We start from the raw sequence: 19,618 nt of genomic DNA on the forward strand, positions 1-19,618 counted from the left end.
ACCTGCTATTTTGAATGTCAATTATGAGCTTTTTAACTCATCTCATGGTCTTCATTCGCAGATAGACCAGGAGTATATGACAGCATGGTATGACATTATCTTGCATCTTTTGAATGTCCCAGCACTTTTCATGGTAATGTGAAGATAATACAGTGGATCAATTACCCGTGGTCAACTGATTGAAGCATTTCCTTGAATGTTTAGTTTATATATGTATTTATTTCTATCTTTTTGCTGTTTATTTACAATATGAACAACCAATAATTGAACCGTGAAAATATCTAAAAGGATTCAAAGTCAGTCAAACAACTTAAAGACAAATATATTTTCTATATTTATTCAGGTTTAAATGATTAGTATTCAAAAAGAGAAGCATAAATGGTAAAAAAGACAAGAATTTGTCCTTTTTGTGTTTTTGTTCTTTTTTGTTAAATATTACACTAAATAAATAAATTGAAAGAAGAAACATGATAGTGTTAGACTTGCTGTTGTGTTGGTGCTTCTTGACTCACTCTTTCTCATCCTTTTTGTTTTCTGCGTTTCTTGTCTTTTCCTATCAGTCAGCTTTCTATCAATACTTCTTCTTGTCTTTTCTTTTCCTTTTCTATCAGTCAGCTTTCTTTCAATACTTCTTGTCTTTTTCTTTTCCTCTCGTACATATTGTTTCATTGTTTTCTTCCCTGTCAAGCGCTTCACATGTTTACAAATCTAGAAATGTGAGTTACTAATCACATTTTGGCACAGAAGTAATTTCTTTTCATATTTTCTACTGCGCCAATGTATTTGATAACTTAAAACAGAAAATAATATATACATTGTATAGCAATATATCTTATTTCTTTCTTTAAAAATAGAAATGTCTTTATCCAACAGAGATTAGAGTTTCCATTCTGTTCCTCCTCAGTGCATCATTCAGATCTGATTCAGATCTGTCCAATGTAGCCATCGCTGTAACTCCAAAAAAGTCTGATACCCTGCAGTGTGCAGAGCTCTCTCATGGCTGATATGTCCAATCATCGTGGTTGTACCACAATGGGCAGGAAGTGAGTGGCAGTGTTTTTCCTCCGTGTCTTCTTCCCCCTCATTGGCTTGCCGTTGGCGTTCAGTCCCACAAACATGTGCTTCTTCTTGTTGCGCCACTCTGCTGAAGCGTAGGTGTTGTACTTGTTCTCCTCAATGCGTTCAATCAGGCGGCAGTCTGGACCAAAGTCCCTCTGCAAGGGACAGACAAGGAGTGTAAATGTCAGATGTTTAGACTTGTTGATTAACGATTAGTTGATTAATTCCAGTCTCTTAATCCCAAGAATGTGCTGCTCTTCTGTCTTGTATGACTGAAACTGAATATCTTTGGCACAATCTGATTGCATCACCTTTTTGAATTATAGAAATTGCCATGGTCGTTTCTCAATCAAGTAATCGAAAATAATCATTCAAAAATAATCGTTCGTTTTGAGAGCAAATTCATGGTTTGAAACTCGTCAAATTTCAGAACTTGGATGATTCTGTGCGAGATTTGTGGATATCTGTGGGTCATATTTAATTTATCCCCAAATCAGAATACTGCTGTACTGTAGAGGTGTGTTTGCTTACTTTCTGTGTGTCTTGTTAACCCCTTAATTTATTGCCTAGTCTTCACTTATATCATAATCTTTTCCCTATCCACTTTGTTGACTTAATTTCCTCTTCTAAAACTTTCAGTTTAATGATTAAGAGTTTTGTTATTACTTTCACAACTCGCTTTAGTTAAACGTTATTCTGAGCACAGCAACACAGTGAGGATTTAACTTCTTGTGACAATATGCATCAACAATCGGTCAGTCATAGTTTAACAATCTGCTGCACAATCCCCAGTGTAATCAAGGCCAATTGTAACAAGTGGACATGAAACTCTAATTCTTGTAGATGATGTTCGTGTGTCAGTGGACTGGGGGAGGGAGGTGGGGGGGGACTTAGACAGAGAGGTTAGCATGAGATGTGACGTCTTAAAGGTTCGGGCTCTGCGCCAGCAAAGAACATCGTGATACCGTGTTTGTGGATTACGATACCGCTGTGACCACCCACTGGTAAATAAAGAGTAAATGATCTTGAGAGAGTAACGTTTGTCAGTTTACTGGAAGCTGCCCCTGTGCTTAAGGCTAACGTCGCTTAAACAGTTAACTGGATGCGGTTATTCATGAGTGAAAATGTACTCCCATTAACTCTCTCTCTCTCTCTCTCTCTCTCTCTCTCTCTCTCTCTCTCTCTCTCTCTCTCTCTCTCTCTCTCTCTGTATCTGGCCACAGCAGTTTAAATTGGTTCCAGAAGTCAAACTGAATGTTCCCAAAGCAAAATGAAAATATTTTATATACACTGTGCAGCTTTTTAACGTACGCTGGTGTTCGGTGAGACCAAACAGTCTGTGTCTGCTGGCTACCTATCAATTAATATGATTTAAAAAGCAGATACAAAAATTAAACCGTAATCATAAGTGACATCAAATTATGGTAACACATTTTGAAAAATAGCTGTCAGTACCGTTTTGCTAAGTGACTTACTGGCCAGATCTCTACATTTAATAGAGAAATAACTGATCGAGACCACACAGTGAATTCATCTATCCTTCATCATTGGATTTCTTTGAGAATGGTTAAACCTAAAGACAATCATAATCCTTTGTGTCCCTTACGTGTGTTAATCTGCAGATGAAATGAAACAATGATTTCATTTGATTACCACCGGATAAAGAAGTCACTGTGTAAACCCATCAAGTGTAATCGAACGCCAGCCCTTCACCGCCGTGCTACTATGGCTTGTGTTGCACAGAGCCGAAGACGTCATGGGAATTCAGTTTCAGGCCATGCAACAGAATGCCTCTCTGTCTTTTTCTACCGTGTGTCATTACATCTGTGGTGTGGCTCCCAGAGAGACACCCTGAAAGTTTGGTCTTTCAAAGTAAGCAAAAGAGAAAAAAGAGGGAGAGAATGAGATGAAGAAAAGGAGGGAGAGGGAGAAAACAGACGAAACAAGGGCTGCTCTCCCCAGAGGGACTGAAGCGGAGTAGAGAAACTGAAGGATTGTGTTTCCTTTTTCTGAATGGAGTGGAGAGGAGAGGTAGGTAGCAGTGAGGAGAGCTCTCATTGACTAACTGTGGTTCCTATTTCTGGAATAGAGAGTCTTGCAGCCTGCTCCATTGTTTTAAAAAGCATTCAAGAAAATTCAAAGCTGCAGGGTCAACAATTTAGGGGAAAAAGTGTCTGTTTTGCAAGACTTCGTACAATTTAAGATTGACAAACACAAGTAAAATGTAACTATCATGAGACGGCACAAGTGTTGGGTACTAAACACCTTTAAGTAAGGTTGTTAAACCTTCCTGAAACGGCTACTCACCGCTCCGTATAGCTCTCCCTTCTTGCTGATTGCCAGGTAGTAGTTACTGCTGAGGCCCCTGATGGCCACGACTCCCACATCCACCGACTTGATCTCCAACATACCTGGTGTAGCGGGGACAGAGAGAGACACATTGTCAGAACTTTGTGCGGACCGGTACCTCACATATTGTTGCATTCATGTACATTGTGTTGTTGGTTTTTGTTCTGCTGATCTTACATTTTGCTAATACCTAATACATATGGTCCCGCATAGCACTGCAACTAATAGTTATTTCATTATTAATGCAAGATAAGGTGGATTCTTATAATTGCTTGATGTGTTTGACAATCAGTATAAAACCCAAATCAAGTGATGAACCCAAATAAATGTTTGTCTTGTTTGCCTGCAGAACTGAGTTAAACGGTTAAATATTTTTCTGTTCTTCGACTGATCAATCACTTGGCTAAACCCTTTGGCATTACTGCTGAAGCTTATGGCCTTCACTGTTTCTTCTAAGTGTTAGTGATGTTATATGAACATATGGATAACTATCTGAGAGATTATGTAATGTGAAAATGTGCATCTTGGAATATGAGGTTTCACTCTTAATTAAATTCTATAATTTTGTAAAATGTCTTAGAAATACTGCAGGAGAAACCTGGATTATCTCAGTTTCTTTTGCACAAGTGAACCCCAGTCTTGTCTTCCCCCCCCCTCTCTTTTTTTCTTCACTATGTGACAGTCAGACCTCAGACCGGCCTCTTGCCCCCTGTTCATTTGCTGGTTAGCTTGTGGGCTGCATGCCCTGGGACCGAGGTGTAAGCCAGGAAAAAACATTTCTCCGTCCTATATTTGTTTTTCTGACCAGGGGAGCTCAAGCGGGCAGGCACATGGACAGGACGGAGAGAGGAATTCTGGCTGCCAGACTGGCAAGAGGTCAAGGCGTCCGTATCAGTTTTCAAGCCTGAACCAATTACTGGTTTAAGCTGTGGTCGCCGGCCCTTTCTTCTCTCATCCTAAAGCCAGTTACACCAAGCCGTAAAACTATCAGGGGTTGGGGAGGATTAGCTAAAGGGGCCAGTAGGAAGTGGAGCCTAGTTGCAGGAAAAGTCAGAAGGATGAAGTGAGAAACGGGGGCAGTCTATGCGGAGTATCTCTACAGGTCTATTATTGTCACTGTTGATATTTCTAAGTGACAGTATTAGACAGCTTCCTGTTCCTGTAATGTGTTATAGACAACCTTATGTCATGCTGCTGCAAAGACAATTCAATCTGTCCATTTCTCCTATAAAGAGGGACTTGGCTGGATATACAGTAGTGATATGGTTACCATGAAAGATTGAATATGGGCATTCATTTATGATTTCTTTCTAGATTATGCATATTATTTTCACTTTGGCAAGGAGGCAGTTAAAGAAACCCTGTACTGTGACCAGTAGAAGCAGGTAACAATAAATCTGATATGAGAGGAAGGTTAACGATCAAGCAAATGTGTCTGAAATCTCCATATAAACCTGTCTTCTTACCAGATGCCCCTTCTTTGCCCTTCGTCTCTCTCGCTCTGTCCTCAGACATCCTGCCCTGGTGTGATTTTATGATGACAAGAGAGATGAAGGGATAAAGGTTGCTGTGAAGTTGTAGCTTCAGATGGAGAGATCTTAGAGGATCTGCCCACAAACTGCTGTGTTTTACAGCTATAAATCCTCGCTCTATATGTTGGGAGATCTTTCTTTCTCTCTCGTTGCTTTTACATCTATCGCACCTAGACTGTATCACTGTAGTCTCCCATTTTCTGTCTTTATTACTCATTGTTTTGCAACAGCAATGAGAGACCGTTTTGAAATGGCATAAAAATTAATTTGATGCTTTGCAGTTACGAACAATCTTGTATGCCTGTTTCTGTTTTTGAAATCGTTTTTGGCCTTGTTTCTTTTTGTAATCCTTGGCATTGATCCATCCCCACGGTTCCTTTATTTGGTCAATAAAGGCTTGTTAAAGCTCTAAACCTTAAGTAGATTTCCGAAGCTTACAGTGCATCATTCTTGCTCGTTATATTGAGTCCATTACTCACACAGACGTGGAGCACAGCACAACACTTCTATCGGGTTCAAAATGTTCCATCTCGCTAAACACACAGCTGACATTTCCGAGCTGTGATCCGTCAGAATAAGATCTGTCTGTGCTGCGCTAAAGGCTGATCCACCTGTTCAAACCCTTTTCCCTCTCCCGTTTGATGTGGTTTGTCAAAAACCAAAGCATAGGACTCTTTTATGGCCCCTTTGCCAGTTACCAGAAGCAGCCCGTCTGCCTGCGAGTTAAAAGGCCAGGCTGCAACAAAAGGCTTAGATTGCAACAACAGAGTTTATGGCTGGGAGACGGAGAAAAACAGGACCCGAGCTTGTAACACAGGCCCATTCACACACACACACACACACACACACACACACACACACACACACACACACACACACACACACACACACACACACACACACACAGACACACACAAGCAAATGGTTCAAGCTCAGGTGGTAGACCTACTGTTGTTTTTTATTTTCCCTTTAACACGTTTGCCTTATTGGTGTCTTGAGTGAATGTATTTCTCTTTAAACTGTTTTTCTCCCTGCTTGTGCCCACTGGATCTCAGCCCATCTTAATTATGAATTTATGTTTTTAAGTGCAAAGAGGAAAAAAAAAAGGTTTTACAACGCCAAAGTACAAACAACACAGGGTTCAGTTAATATAAAAGGCATGGACATTTTCCGCTATCAACATTTTTTTTAGAAACTACCAAGGGCCAACACCTGTGTGCAACAGGGCAACACTACAACTTTCATAAAAACGAGCCAAAAGGGTCTCTGCCAGTCAAATGGCCAAATCGTAACACTAACGGAGCTACAAGTACAAATAAACACAACCTGGCCTTCTAACAGTAAGAAACTGTTCATTAACCACTTCATAAAGACCACTACGATGTTTAATGGGTTTAGTAGCCAAAACTGAACTCCAATGTGACCCCGTCAAATCCATAAACATGAATGGAAATGTGCCCTCAAACACACGAAAGCAAACTGCATGTACACCTCAGCAGCTTTGATAGAGTTTGATCTATTGCTTGCATTGAGGAGAGTAATGACACTGGCAGAACATGGCTGCTTATGTCTTTTAGTTTGTGATGTAAAATCCACATTTGATGGATGGTTGTTGATTTCTTTGTTGTCTGGTTCTCTCAGATTTCCTATCCTTTACCTCCTATATTTCTTTATTTCTGTCCTCCTCGCCTCAGCGCTCCTTCTGTCCTCACTGTCGTTCTCTTTAAATGGCTCTATTTTCTTAGACTCTACTTCTCAGCTTCCATCCTCTTTCCAAGTAAACCTCAGTGTACTGTAACAGAGGCTTTTATAGCACAGAAAGTCTGTTGGAGTAGCCTAAAGTTATTCACTTATTGTCCAATTGAAAGGGTATTAACTTGACTTCTTTGAGGAATCTTTCCTTCTTCCTGTTTTAAAGTATTTAATGGCTTTATATAGAGCCTTGCCTTATTTTTTAGAGATGCAACAAAGTAGTTCTCTACGCAGGTAACCTTGAATAATTTTAAAGTTCAGTAACAATGTTTCTACTTGAGCAATATACTTTTGTGCTGATTTCCCGAAGGTAACTTTATGATCATACGATACTGTAAGAATATCGAAAGGTTAAAAGTTGTTGCAAATTATTTAAAGTGTTTTTGCCCTCATAGAAAATATGCTTCACCTGCAAGTTTAAGATGAATCCAACACTCTGTCACTCCTGAGACAAATGTACTGCTCTGAACAGCACACCCGCGCACATATACTTAACAACACGCTCACAAATCCACACACACACACACACTACGCAGGAACACACACATACTGCAGACCTCCTGTCGACCCCCGCCCGGCCCTCTTTAGAGACGCGGTCAGAGAGATTCCAGTTTAACCTAAAGGTTAAGGGAGGTTATGAAAAAGTTTCCAATGTTTATCCAGGGGCTTTTTTGAAGATTATACAGCGGTTGTTCACAATTTGGCCTCGACACGGCCTAGACCCCCTCACAGCTGGTCTTCTGCGCCTGCAGCTCGGAGGGGTCTCAGCTCTGTATTGTGAAATATTGTCACTCGCGGACTAGTTTGTGTCATGAACTCTCCTCAGAGAGAATGGTTTGCTTCTTTTATTCTGGGTCCAGTATTCAAATATTTGGATGAACCTCTGACTTTTATGTGTTTTTCTGTTTTTCTCTTTCAAAGATGTGAAATATAAACGTATACAAATTCTTGAAACAAATGTGGGGCCCTATGAGGTTTATAAAAAAATGCAAAAATAAAGATTTAATATCTGATTTGCATCAGTTGAGGTTGAAACACGAAGATCATTTTACTCTTGGAAACTATGGCAACCGAGTGACTGACGATGTCTCGTATTCATTGTGACATGAGTTTACATCCATGCAACCGCTAAAGACTCACAAGAAAAGACGATCCACGGCAGTGAAAAACATTTAAGATACACAAGAAGAATAAAGGATTTCAGAAAGGGAAAAAATAACCCACCAAATCAGATATCAGTTTAAAATATTAAAGCATTCTTCTGTATTTGTCATTATAGTAGATGCACAAGACAAAGAGCGAAAGTCTTCTTGGCCACTGCTGCTTCTCAGTACAGCCGTGGTTTTTACAGCACTTAACTATTTCCTTTGCATTATTATTTCTTGATGTTTGGTTGAATATTTCCGGCTATTCATAAAGTCTGAGAGAGAACAAACACTTCTCGGTTGTGCAGTTTGCTTGGTTAGTGCCAGTGAAGTTATTGGTTTGGAGTTGAAACTGCTGTATATTATGTGTTTTGAGGCATCGGTTTAGACTGATGTGGTTGACATGAGTATCATCCTGCGCTAAGTGACCACTTCAAAGCCTGCCTGGCCGACGGTTTGGACCGAAACTGAGAGGCCCATTTCTGATTCATCAATATGGACACTTTTTAAAAACATTTTCTGTTTTATTATTTACAAAAAATTGCTTTTGGTAAACTGATTTCTTTTCAAAATGTGTTTTTCTCGTATTCAATTTCTGGGTTATAACTGAGATTAAACAGTTATTGTACACCCTTTTGTGCTGGGCATTGAATGGCTTTCTTCTCAAGTATCTCTTTTCATTAGCAGGATTGTTTTATTTGATTTGCACTCTATGTTATGGAGCTTATTCTTGCCCCCATAATGGTTATATTTCCAGCTCTGACATGAACACTCACTACACTGTCTTTCTTGTTGGACAGAAATAGCCAAAACCGCACACTGTTCTTCAAGCTGTATGTGATTTCAAAACTGGCCGGGGTACGGAAAGAAAAACAAACCCAGATTATTTCAAAATGTACACAAAAGGGATCACCTGAGTGAAAACCCTCAGTTTAAAATACCAGAGGTCTAGCCAACAGATAGCGTTAAGTTTCTCTCCCGCGCTGCTCATCATTCCACCGCTGTATAATTTGAGATCACTTTACCGGGCGCAGCAAGACCGCAGAAAGTTATGTCACACACATTTAAGGGCAGCTGGGAGGAAACCAAAATAAATTCACAGTGATGTTAATGGAGATTTGATGGAGAGGAGGAAGAAAAAAAAAAGCTAACCACCTGAGATATTGTGATTCCTTTAACACAGTTGACTTTGTAACATGATAAAGTGCCAAAGCTGCCACTTTCTGTCAAAACATTTCACAGGCCTGACACGGCAGGAGTTATGTTTTCAGGCAAAGTGTTGTGACGGTCGTCTGCATTTCGCACATTTTTCATTTACAGTTCAGCTGCCAGTGAGATGTTGCCCAACTGTTGTGGTTGGAGTTGTTAGCGTTGGACTTTCAGCTTTAGAAATCTTGTTATTTTACACCGCAGATATAATGCACTGACATGCACAAATATTATTCCGTTTTTCACAAGCGTCTTTCTGTCTCTTTATCGTTTTTACTTTCTTTTTCTCTCCTCACACATGCATTTATGTTCGTACACATTGGGTACGCACACACATGCACACATACAGGATAATTAGCTGGCATTCCTGGCTGCTCTGCTCAAACGGCCAGGCTGTCCAGATGCTTCGCTGGACTCGACTCTCGGCTCTACCTTTGATGACTCCATTAAGAGCCTCACTTTCATGCTGTGTGTGTGTGTGTGTGTGTGTGTGTGTGTGTGTGTGTGTGTGTTTGTGTGTGTGTGTGTGGCAGCGTTAGGGGTGAGTGAGAGTGTATCGTGGAGCAGGAACATGGTGTGTGTGTCCGTATTTGGTGGGGGGCTTTTTTTCAAGCACATGGTGTCTATATGCCAGCAGCCCTGGATGTTATCTGTCCCAGGTGCTATTCTTCAACTCCCGCTGCTTTACTGGCCATGAATTCTGCTTGTTCACATGCACAAGGCGAGCACCAAGATGACACTTTCAATTCTAGGCTTCCATTTTTCAGCATAGCTGGTGGTAGAGAGAGTCTGATGGAAATATCATTTAATGCAGACTCATTGTATTTTGTTTTTCTCAAAAAAACGTTTGTGAGTGACTTGTGCTGTAATTTATAATTATTTTCATTGTCTAACAATTATTTTATTGATTAATTTGTTGGACAAAAAAATGCCCATCACAATTTCCTAGAGCTCAAGGGGACGTCTTCAGTCTTTTGTCCCACTGACGGTCCAAAACCCAGAAGGTATTCAATTTACAGTTAGACCGTATATATAACAGAGAACAGCAGTAAATCCTCACATTGGAGAAGAGGAAACTTGAGCTTGAAAAATATCTTTAATATTATTAAAATAGTTTCATTTATTTATATATATCTGCTAATGGTTTCAGATCGAAGGACTAAATTATTTGACTTTTGTTCCTGGATATTAAGTTTACATGAGTTTCCCGCTACAAGAGCTGACTGTTCAGCCCAGTTTACAGTATAACGGGTCACCTCATGGACTTCTGAATAGAACTATTGAGCAATTAAACTACACCGTGTTTGCACTACAAGCTGAATTTTGAGAGTTTCACATTTTACATTGATGTTTGCGGGTTTCTTTCCTTTATAATATAGTACTCTTTCCAACTTCGCTGAGATTACACAACGTTACACATTTCGCCATAGAGAAAAGTGTTTTGCTTAAATGGCAAATACTGCAATTTACGGTTCTTCACTACAAATCATGCAAACAATGTTCCCATCATTGTTCTCCAAAGTGAATATTGCTGTGATTTTGCTTTGCAGTTTTTTTGCCAAATGTTTTGATTGAGTTAGACAACAATAAACTGTTATATTATTGTTAGCGCAGCACTGGGATGAGCCAGACACTGAGCTGAATGAGCAATATGTTTGCATTCATACCGCAAATGCCTCTCCATATTGATAATACCGACGCAGTGGGGATGTAAAACTTCAAGGATGTGACTCTGTGCTCCCAGATGTGTCCAAGACTTCCAAACAACTTCCAGATAAGTGTATCTGTATTTGTAATTTGCTCATTTAGCAGACTTCTATACCACATACCAGTTACATGAAAATGATGGTTCACACTTAATCTTGATAGTTGTTTAGGAATCTGTTTTATTCCTGAGACCTAGTTGTAAATCAGAATATCTCCCTCTCTTCCCTCCTCTTTCTCTTCCTCTCTCTAGGATATTATTTATTATTGTACTCTGCAAGAATCCTCCACATAACATAAACAATGAAAATGGCCGTCCAACAAAAAAAAAAGTCCAACTTTGCAGATAGTAATCAACTCTTGATTTGTGCATCCCTTTTCTCTTCAGAGAGCCGAAAGCGCTCCAAAGCAGCTGAACATCTTACAGAAATAAGATTTGCTGCTGAAAGACTTTTGTGTAAGGTGGTGCCTGACTGGTGGAGTTTGTGGCGGGGCTGCCTTGGTCCGCCTACAGAAATCTGGCCGTTACTTCAGTCTTGTTGTAGCTGACACATTAATGGAGTGAATTGATGGGAAAATATGAAACAGTGATGATAGGAAATATGTAAACAGTGATGAAAAACAAGACGGATCCTGTCATTGTCCTCTTGGCAAAAACACTGAGCTTTGAAAAGTATGGCAACTACACTTCAACAATGTAGAAACATCCTAACCAACATCTAGATGGGGAACTTTCATCAACTGTGAAGAGTTGTTCTGTTGTCTGCACTGCGGGTTTCTTCCAGAGACATCCAAAACATGAACACGCACATGCTCCGTAAATGTCCCTGTTCGGGTGGTTATGGGGTCAAAGGGCACTAATACATCTGGACCTTCATCCCTGTGTGGGAGATGGAAAGTAGTGCTGACGAAAGTGTGGAGGGAGACACAAGAAGTTTCACGAATATTCTTTTCTTGTCTTTTCTTTTTAATACTAATAATACGAATATAAATCTGTATTCTAAATTTCCAAAAATAAATGTTTTTGTCATTCTCGCTCAAGTTTAATCAAATTTGAAAGTCAGAAATACGCACTGTTTTTACAGATGAATAATGTGTCTGACAACCGTCTTTTTATTTCCACGCGACCGTCACTGAACTATAATGCTGCAGTCATGAGGTGATGGAAATGCCAAACAGATGAGCGCCGCATGCAAGTTGTTCATTTCTAAAGCAGGTACATTCAGCTATGCTTACTCCCTCACAGCCTCTGTTTCACAGTGCAACCTGCACATCAACACACGCAGGTTTTTCTCAGTAAAAACAGTCGACGGCCTGATTTCCGGGACTATTTCTGAATGAAGTTTTGTCCCAGGCTGAACGTTTCAGGCTCCAGCCATCAAAGATTAATAATAACTCCATTAAACTTCAGTGAATACCAGTAAACGGTTAATCAGTCTTTCTTTAAGTCGACAACAATGTTATCAATGTTTTGGCTTGGTTTTCTTAAAGTAAAATAACATTGCTCTTATGTAAGATCATAAACCAAATTGACAACGTTTACTCCGTAGATTCCAGTAAAGAGTCATGAATCAGAACTGACATGATTTGATCCAGACTCTTGCTCCATTTTAGATAATAACAAAACATCATAAAGAGTGGCATGTGGAATTGAAATGATGATGTGTAGCTTCTAAGATGTTATAAGGTGATGAAGTAAAGACTAATTTCACTCATTACCTTAAATGATTTTCCATGCTTTTTGTTTACAATCAATCAGGACACTAGCTATCTGTTTCAGCCATAAGCAGAAGGAGGGAGGGAGGATCAGAGGGAGTGTGCAGGCAGTATATGTTTAACGTAAGATTTCAGAGTACAGCTGAATGTAATTGTTGATGTTAGCCTCGGCTCTGGCAGCTTTAGGAGTGCTCGATGATAGGTTCAGTATTTCCTGAACAAGCTTGTGCAGTGACGTTTGCGCATCACTTTTATTTACAGCTGTTTGAAGAGTCCATGAAGATGTCAAAGTTGCTTTGAATGAAAAGCAACACTGACACTAACTTCTGGTGCATCCAATACCTTCTCATAACTCTCTTTTATGTGCCACACTGTTACCTTTTCCCATGAGAACCCTAAACATGCTCATCTTGCAGGGAGAAACGGTGAGAGCAAACGTGCATGCGTTAACCTTGTCGAGTCATTGGAGGTTTATGGATGCACAGGAGAAAGATAAAGGAGTGCTTGTGGTTTTGAAGACCTTATTCAAATGTTCCTGAAACACACATTTACATTCCACATGTTTTAAAAGAGACTGACTATGACTTTTCTTGGTGCTTTTTTGCCTTTTCTCTCTATAATATGGAGTGTAAGTGCAAAAATCCTAATAGTCAAATTTTCTCAAAACAAGTGGACTAATATGAAATAATAACATTCAATATACATCAACTAGTCTGCCCTGATATGCATTATGTTCTCTTGTTTCAAGATACTGACACTCGCAAACACTTCTTTTATTATATGATATTAAGAAAACAAAAATATTAAGACTCAATGATAGAGAAATTACTTTGTCAATTCACAATATGCGGTCTTTAAGAAAATAGGTTTCCTTTTGATGTAAAGATATATTTGGAAACACAAATGTATTATAGTCTTGCACACAGAATATGCATCCCCCAGTTACACCACATAACTAACAGTGGCAGAGTAGCCGAACAGCCAAAAGTGATGCACTATGTGTAGCGTGGACCTTTGCATAACAAAGCTTCCTAACTTGGGTCAATAGGTAGAGCGGCATACCTGTGTAATTAGCATGGACATGGAAAAACCTGCACTAAATCAGAATAATGTCCAGTGACTCTCCTTCGATGCCTTCGTGTCCGTGGGTAATGTGTCCACTGTGTCCACTGTGTTTTAATGTTAACAATAAGTATGTGTGGTAGCTTTTTACAATCCGGGTGGCCACAATAAGAATCAAAGCTCCATCTGTGGTCAAGTTGGCACTGTTCGATACTAATTGAGCTACGCACGACCACAAGTCTGTGGTCCAACTGCAAACACATGTCCATGTGTTTCATTGCTATATTTGTTTGGTTGTAAACAAGATGTGACAGTCTGTGCACGACATCGAGGGAAGAAAACAAGGACAGTTTTGTTGCTTATGGTCAGTGGCAGGATCAATGCTAATCACATGACGGCCCGACAGGTTTTCCATATTCTCACTGGGAGCGCCTAATTGTGAAGGCCTTATGAGGTTAGATGGATAGATGAGCATTGGCCACATGACCACATGACCACAAACGGGGACGTGCACCAGTGAGCACACATTCACAATACAGGCCCTAAAACCCTGAACGATGTACTGCCCTCAGCTCTGACAATCTGACAAATGATTAGAAAGGCTCGGCTGTGGAGGAGAGGCTCGACCCCGGAGCTGGAGCTGAAACTTCTTCATCACCTCTGACACCATCTAATGACACTCATTTGCAACCTGACCTCCTGAACATTACCAGACTACTAGAGCATGATAACACTAACTGCCCCCTCACTAGCTTTCAATTTGATGCTTTCCTAAAGATTTTATTTTATTTTCACAAATACCACCTTGGGTCAACTTATGAATGTGCAACACCTGAGTTTGCTCTGACTCATTGGAGACATTTTGGTACACTGCGCTGTGTAGGTATATTATATGATATCGTATGGTGCATGTATAGGATTTGTTTTTGCCTTATCTCAAAGCCATGTGTGGCAAATACCTAATTTGTCCCAAAGTCTGTGCAGCTTTGAAGCAGTTGTTTTGCTTCTATCAGCTCTAAAACTATACTGCATAAATGGACAATGTTGTAATCTCTAACATATACAATAAGCAAAAAGTGTATTGAAACTTCTGAGCAGGAATAGTCTTGCAAAATATCCAATATGTCAAACACCATATTCATGTTCTCAGTTAGGGGAGGAACATTTAATTATGATTCTGTTTGGTTTAGTTTGAAGGGTACACTTTGTTCTCTGCAGGTTGTAGAGCACATGCAAAATAGCAAGAGGTTGCACATAAGCATACACTGCTTTACATGTAGGCTTGTGCACAGTCAAATACTTTCAATGCACAAGCACCCAAACATATAATATGACATTATTTATCTTTATTTCATCATAGACAAATCTCTCCAGTTTATCATCAAATGTCCACCCATCTTCCTTTAATCTGAAACATGTTAAACATCTGCACTTGCTGTCAGGTAGATACAATGGGATGAAATACAGCCGAGACAAAATATGACCAGTAAGGTTTCGCCTTCTTGGCCAAGTCCTCATATTTAAGATTAGCCTTTTCTTCTAAAAGGTTCTTACCTACTTCCCACCACAATCAAGTGGCAAGAGCTGTTGAAATTGATGGATTGTGCTTCTAATGCCATGACCTGATGCCATTATGGTTAGTGACACGTTGCACCCTAATGGTTGAGCTCTTTATGTGCATGTGTGTGTGTAAAAGTGTATGAGTGTGTGCACATGTGCATGTGTGTGTCAGAGAGGACTGCAGGCAAGGGGAGGGAGGAAGAGACGCTAATTGAAATTCCTTCAGCCATGTCTGGCAGAGCCTTGGTGTCTGAGTGGCACACACACACACACACACACACACACACACACACACACACACACACACACACACACACACACACACACACACACACAGGAACACACACACGAACACACATATTCTCACTGGCCCTGGCCCTAATAAAAGTGGGCTTTGCCATATGGAGGCCATGTGCAAGACTGGCCTCTCTGTGCTCAAGTGTGTGTGTGTGTGTGTGTGCTCTTAGCAGGAGCGGCTTGTGCAGCACCACAGACCCACAGAGATGCATACAAACCTATGACATGTGTATGGAGTTGTGCAAGTGATAAAGATCCATTTATAAAAGATTACATTCCCAGACACGCATACAATGGAAGTAGTGCAGCCTGTTGTATAATGAATAAATGAGCTTGTGTTTTGGACGTCACCCATCTAATTCAGTAAACTGGCAAATAAACTCTGGACAGGTAAATGTGGGAGTGATGTTCTGTTCTCCCTCAACAAGTACTGTCAATGTGCTCCGGGCTGTGCAGGACCAGAAGACTGTGGCAGTCCTGGAGAACTTCCAGATGTGTTTAACTAGAAGATAAAGTTGTGGACTACAGAATGATAACAGCTGATTTTCTGTTCTGCATCAGTCGTAAATGATTATGATGACCCTTGCAAGTTGTTAAAAGTATTTATATTTGCTGGTGTACGGATTAGATGCTTTGTAACTATTGTGGTGCAGTTTGGTTTTTAAGTAACTGGCGTTTACCTTAATTGTATGTAAATGCACATTCTGTAACATGCGTCTTCAGTCCTATTATCTTATAAGAGATTCTACAAAACTTTAGCATTTTGCATTCATCATGCAATCATACTCCATACGTAAGGATCACAAGGTGCCTTAAAGGCACCGGTAAGGTTTCTCAGTGCCCAACAGTGGAGGACTTCGAGCTGGTAGTCTACCCGGTGTGAAAGAGCGTAACTGTGAATGTGAGACTGAGTGGTACCGACAAAAGACTATGTGTGCTCAGTGACCCTTCTCAGGATAAATAAAGGTTAAAATCATATTTCATAGCCTTCAAAATGCACAACCAGAAAAAGGAGCCGGAATCACATGGTTATTACTTTACATCTGAGTCCGCATAACCTCGTACTTATATGCCCACCACTATTAAAGCTGCGGAACAATAGCAGCAAGGAGTAAGTTGACTTGTCATTCTCCCCGGGGGTTTTGATAATAGCTGTGTTTTAGATATTTCCTCGAAGAGGAAGAACTTTCTCTGGGAAATTTCTAATTGGTTCCAGTGGATCATCTCCTGGCTTACTCATTTTGTTTTTTCCTCTTCTTTCCCACTGTCATGCTCCCCCTTCCCCAGCTCTCTGTAGTCTGGCGTGCTTCTACACATGGTGAAAGAGCTGAAAAGCATGCAGCTCTGTTATTTGTTCTTTTGTCCAGTCACCTGTCTTAATGTGCACAGTTTCCCAGCGTGGAAAACCGGAAACATCTCTCTTGTCAGATAAACACACGAGACTCAGTGGGAGAAAACCAGTCCACCATTTTCCGTAGTGTTCTCTTAAATATAGGCATCGAAATGTTTAATATCAAACTTCATATCGAGGACTTCCCTTTGCACTCTTCTATCAATTTTTAGTGCCACTAAAAAGTCTAAGAGGAAATTAAATTATCAATATCCAGCTTTAGAAATGCCACAAGGGTTTTCTAAGTTGCTTTCTTTATGCTAAAATACAGCTCAAAATATAAGGAACAAATAAAACTCATTCAGAAATGTAAAGTTGACTTACTGTATGGGTCGTCCTCACTTTTGGTGCCATTAACTTTTCCTTTTTTGTCAATGCGAAGGAAGAATTTCTGGTAGGAGAACAGCTTCCTCCTGCGCACATCTCCTTGTAGATGGTTGTAGCTGCTTCGCACGTGGCGCCCGACGACCGTCGCGGAGGACGATGACTCATTGGTCGCCCGTGGCAACCTCGCGGAGGATGCGTATAGCGGTGCGGGTGATGAGGAAGGTGGCTGATGTGAGATGAAGATGTGAGGAGGAGTCCCTCGCGGTGCATTGTAGTGCTTCTCAGAGTTTAATGATAAAGCAGACAGGGGTGCGGATGAGGAGGGTCCGAGCAGGAGAAGCAGGAGAAGGAAGGTGAGGGAGAGGATGAGTGAAGGAGGTCTGTAGCAGGGGCAGGTGTTGAACCAGGCGACCGGTACACCTTGTGTCACTGTCCATCTACACATGGTAGTGGAGCTGGGAGAGCTGTGGAGGTGCTCAGGGGCTGGGGCATGCTGAGCTGGGTGCAGGGAAAGGGAGCGAGAGTGGGAGGAACTCCCCCTGACTGACCGACTACACCTCCTCTGTCTGGGGACCCACAAGCTCACTGGGACTGTAGGTGTTGAAACCCGTAGAATGACTGCGGTAGACGTGGTAGCGTTATCGGTAATATTGATGGTGATGGTGATGCAGCTGCTGCTGGTGGTGAAGCCTGCAGTGTTGTGGCTGACTTTGCTGTAGTCCCCGGTGCTGTTTATTCCTCAGCAGCGCTGCAGGAATGCATCCATAACTCAGATCACCTCGCAATGGGAACTACTGGGGGTTTGCCTCAGAGACCCCTCACCACCTTCTCCCTCTCCTCCCAAGACGGCTGCTCTACGCTCCTGGTTGCTCACACACACACACACACGGACACCCACTCAAAATCCTTTTTTAAAGTTTAAATGTACACCTACACTCTCACATCCAAAGACAAAAAGGACACAGTTCATTCATATACACTGCTTAAATCTGCTCCACACACATGTCCCAAACCATTGATCTTCTCCAGCGCAGGGAGGTGGATAACAAGAAGGCGGAGGAGGTCTGGATAAAAGATGCCAAACTGCTCAGTCCAAAAGGAATAAATTAAAACGGAAGTAAAAAAAAAAATAAAAATGGATTAATGCTGCTTCTCATAAAATGTCCATGTTCCACGCAAGGCAGGCCACAAAACAAAAAAGAGTCACAGAATCCAGACTCTCTTCTCTTCTCTCTTTGTTTCTGTTGGTTTGTCAGAGCTGGTTTGAAGTTACTTGAGTGTGTAACTGAGCCCGGGAGCTCTTGTCTTTCTCCCCTCTCTTGTGCGTCTTGTCAGTGAGCTGAGCTCCCTATCTCTCGTCTGTCCTCTCGGAGTCTGAGCGCTGGAGCAGTGCGTTGCCTCTCTTCTTTCCTCCTGTGTGTGGCTCCCTCTCCTTTGGCCCCCTCCCTCTTTCCTTTGCCTCTCCCCCTCTCCTATCTCTATCAGCGGTGCACACTCTGGTTATCTGGAGTTTCTCTGAGGTGACTGAATCTTGTCTTTCCTTTCACCTTATTTATCTGCTGCAGTTCCCCAGATGTCATCTCTTAGTGTAATTGGATGTCTATGAAAACCACTTGGCTTTGAAGAGCTGTGTGCATTTATGTGTGCGTGCATGTGTGTCTGCACATGTACATGTGTGTTTGTGTGTGTGCGTGCAGGGGGGGGGGGGTCGTCTGTCCCACCCCGTTTCCTCTTTCCCTCCCTCTCACTCTTTTCTTTTCTCTGTCTCCTCCCCTTCCCAGACAAAACCCCACCAGTTGAGCAGAGCAGGTCTGAAAGAAAACTATTCTTCATATCTCTCCCCTTTTTCATTGCTCTTCAGTCTATCTTTCTAATATTTCTGTCCTCTCGATTAGTACTGGGTATTGTTTAAAATGCTCCATACTACTGCTATTAAGATCTGAGTTTTGGTATTTAAAAAAGCACTCTACAAAAAACTAATTTTTGTTAAACAAATAAAGCAAAAGTTCTGAAATGTTAAATACAAAAGTCTTTAAAATCAGATTGTACGGACCCATTCAGTGATGTAAGCTAAATAAAATAACAGTTTAAAGTTCAAAGTTCACAGAAGTTGTGCTTGCATTAGCTGATTGGCGTCAGTGGCTTCACAATCACTGGCTCATTCACAGCTCTGCGGCTACCAGCCGACTTGTAACATCCAGTCATATGCAGGTGTACAGCGCGGCCGTTATTAACCCTAACCTCACACTATTACCCCCCCACCCCACCCCACCCCACCCCATTCCAACCTTCATTAAGTACAATTGTTTTTCTTTTATTATTATTTGTTATAAATGTTAAGTTCATTGACAAAAGTTTCTCGGACAAATTTTCCTGATTAGGTCTTCTTCCTCAATTTGAAGAGAAGCTCATTAGTAAAAATGACCCTCTGTAGTGTTTGTGACGCCATTAAAAACCTAAAAATCCTCTACCCTGCACGACATATAGCTGCCTATAGCTAGTTTTTAGTCCCTATG

General features: G+C 41.0%; 1 protein-coding gene across 1 annotated transcript; it reads right to left on the reverse strand.

Moving 5' to 3' along the window:
• Positions 1-310: 310 nt before the first annotated feature.
• LOC115017010 (fibroblast growth factor 5-like) lies at positions 311-18,682 on the reverse strand. Its single transcript, XM_029445171.1, has 4 exons — positions 18,598-18,682; positions 17,100-17,840; positions 3,367-3,470; positions 311-1,214 (listed from the first exon to the last, which is right to left on the reverse strand). Exons 1-4 carry the CDS (start codon positions 18,680-18,682, stop codon positions 1,014-1,016), a joined length of 1,131 nt encoding a protein of 376 aa, XP_029301031.1. The 3' UTR covers positions 311-1,013.
• Positions 18,683-19,618: the final 936 nt, after the last annotated feature.

This window comes from Cottoperca gobio, chromosome 12, assembly GCF_900634415.1.
Source record: "Cottoperca gobio chromosome 12, fCotGob3.1, whole genome shotgun sequence".
Classification (NCBI taxonomy): Eukaryota; Metazoa; Chordata; class Actinopteri; order Perciformes; family Bovichtidae; genus Cottoperca; species Cottoperca gobio.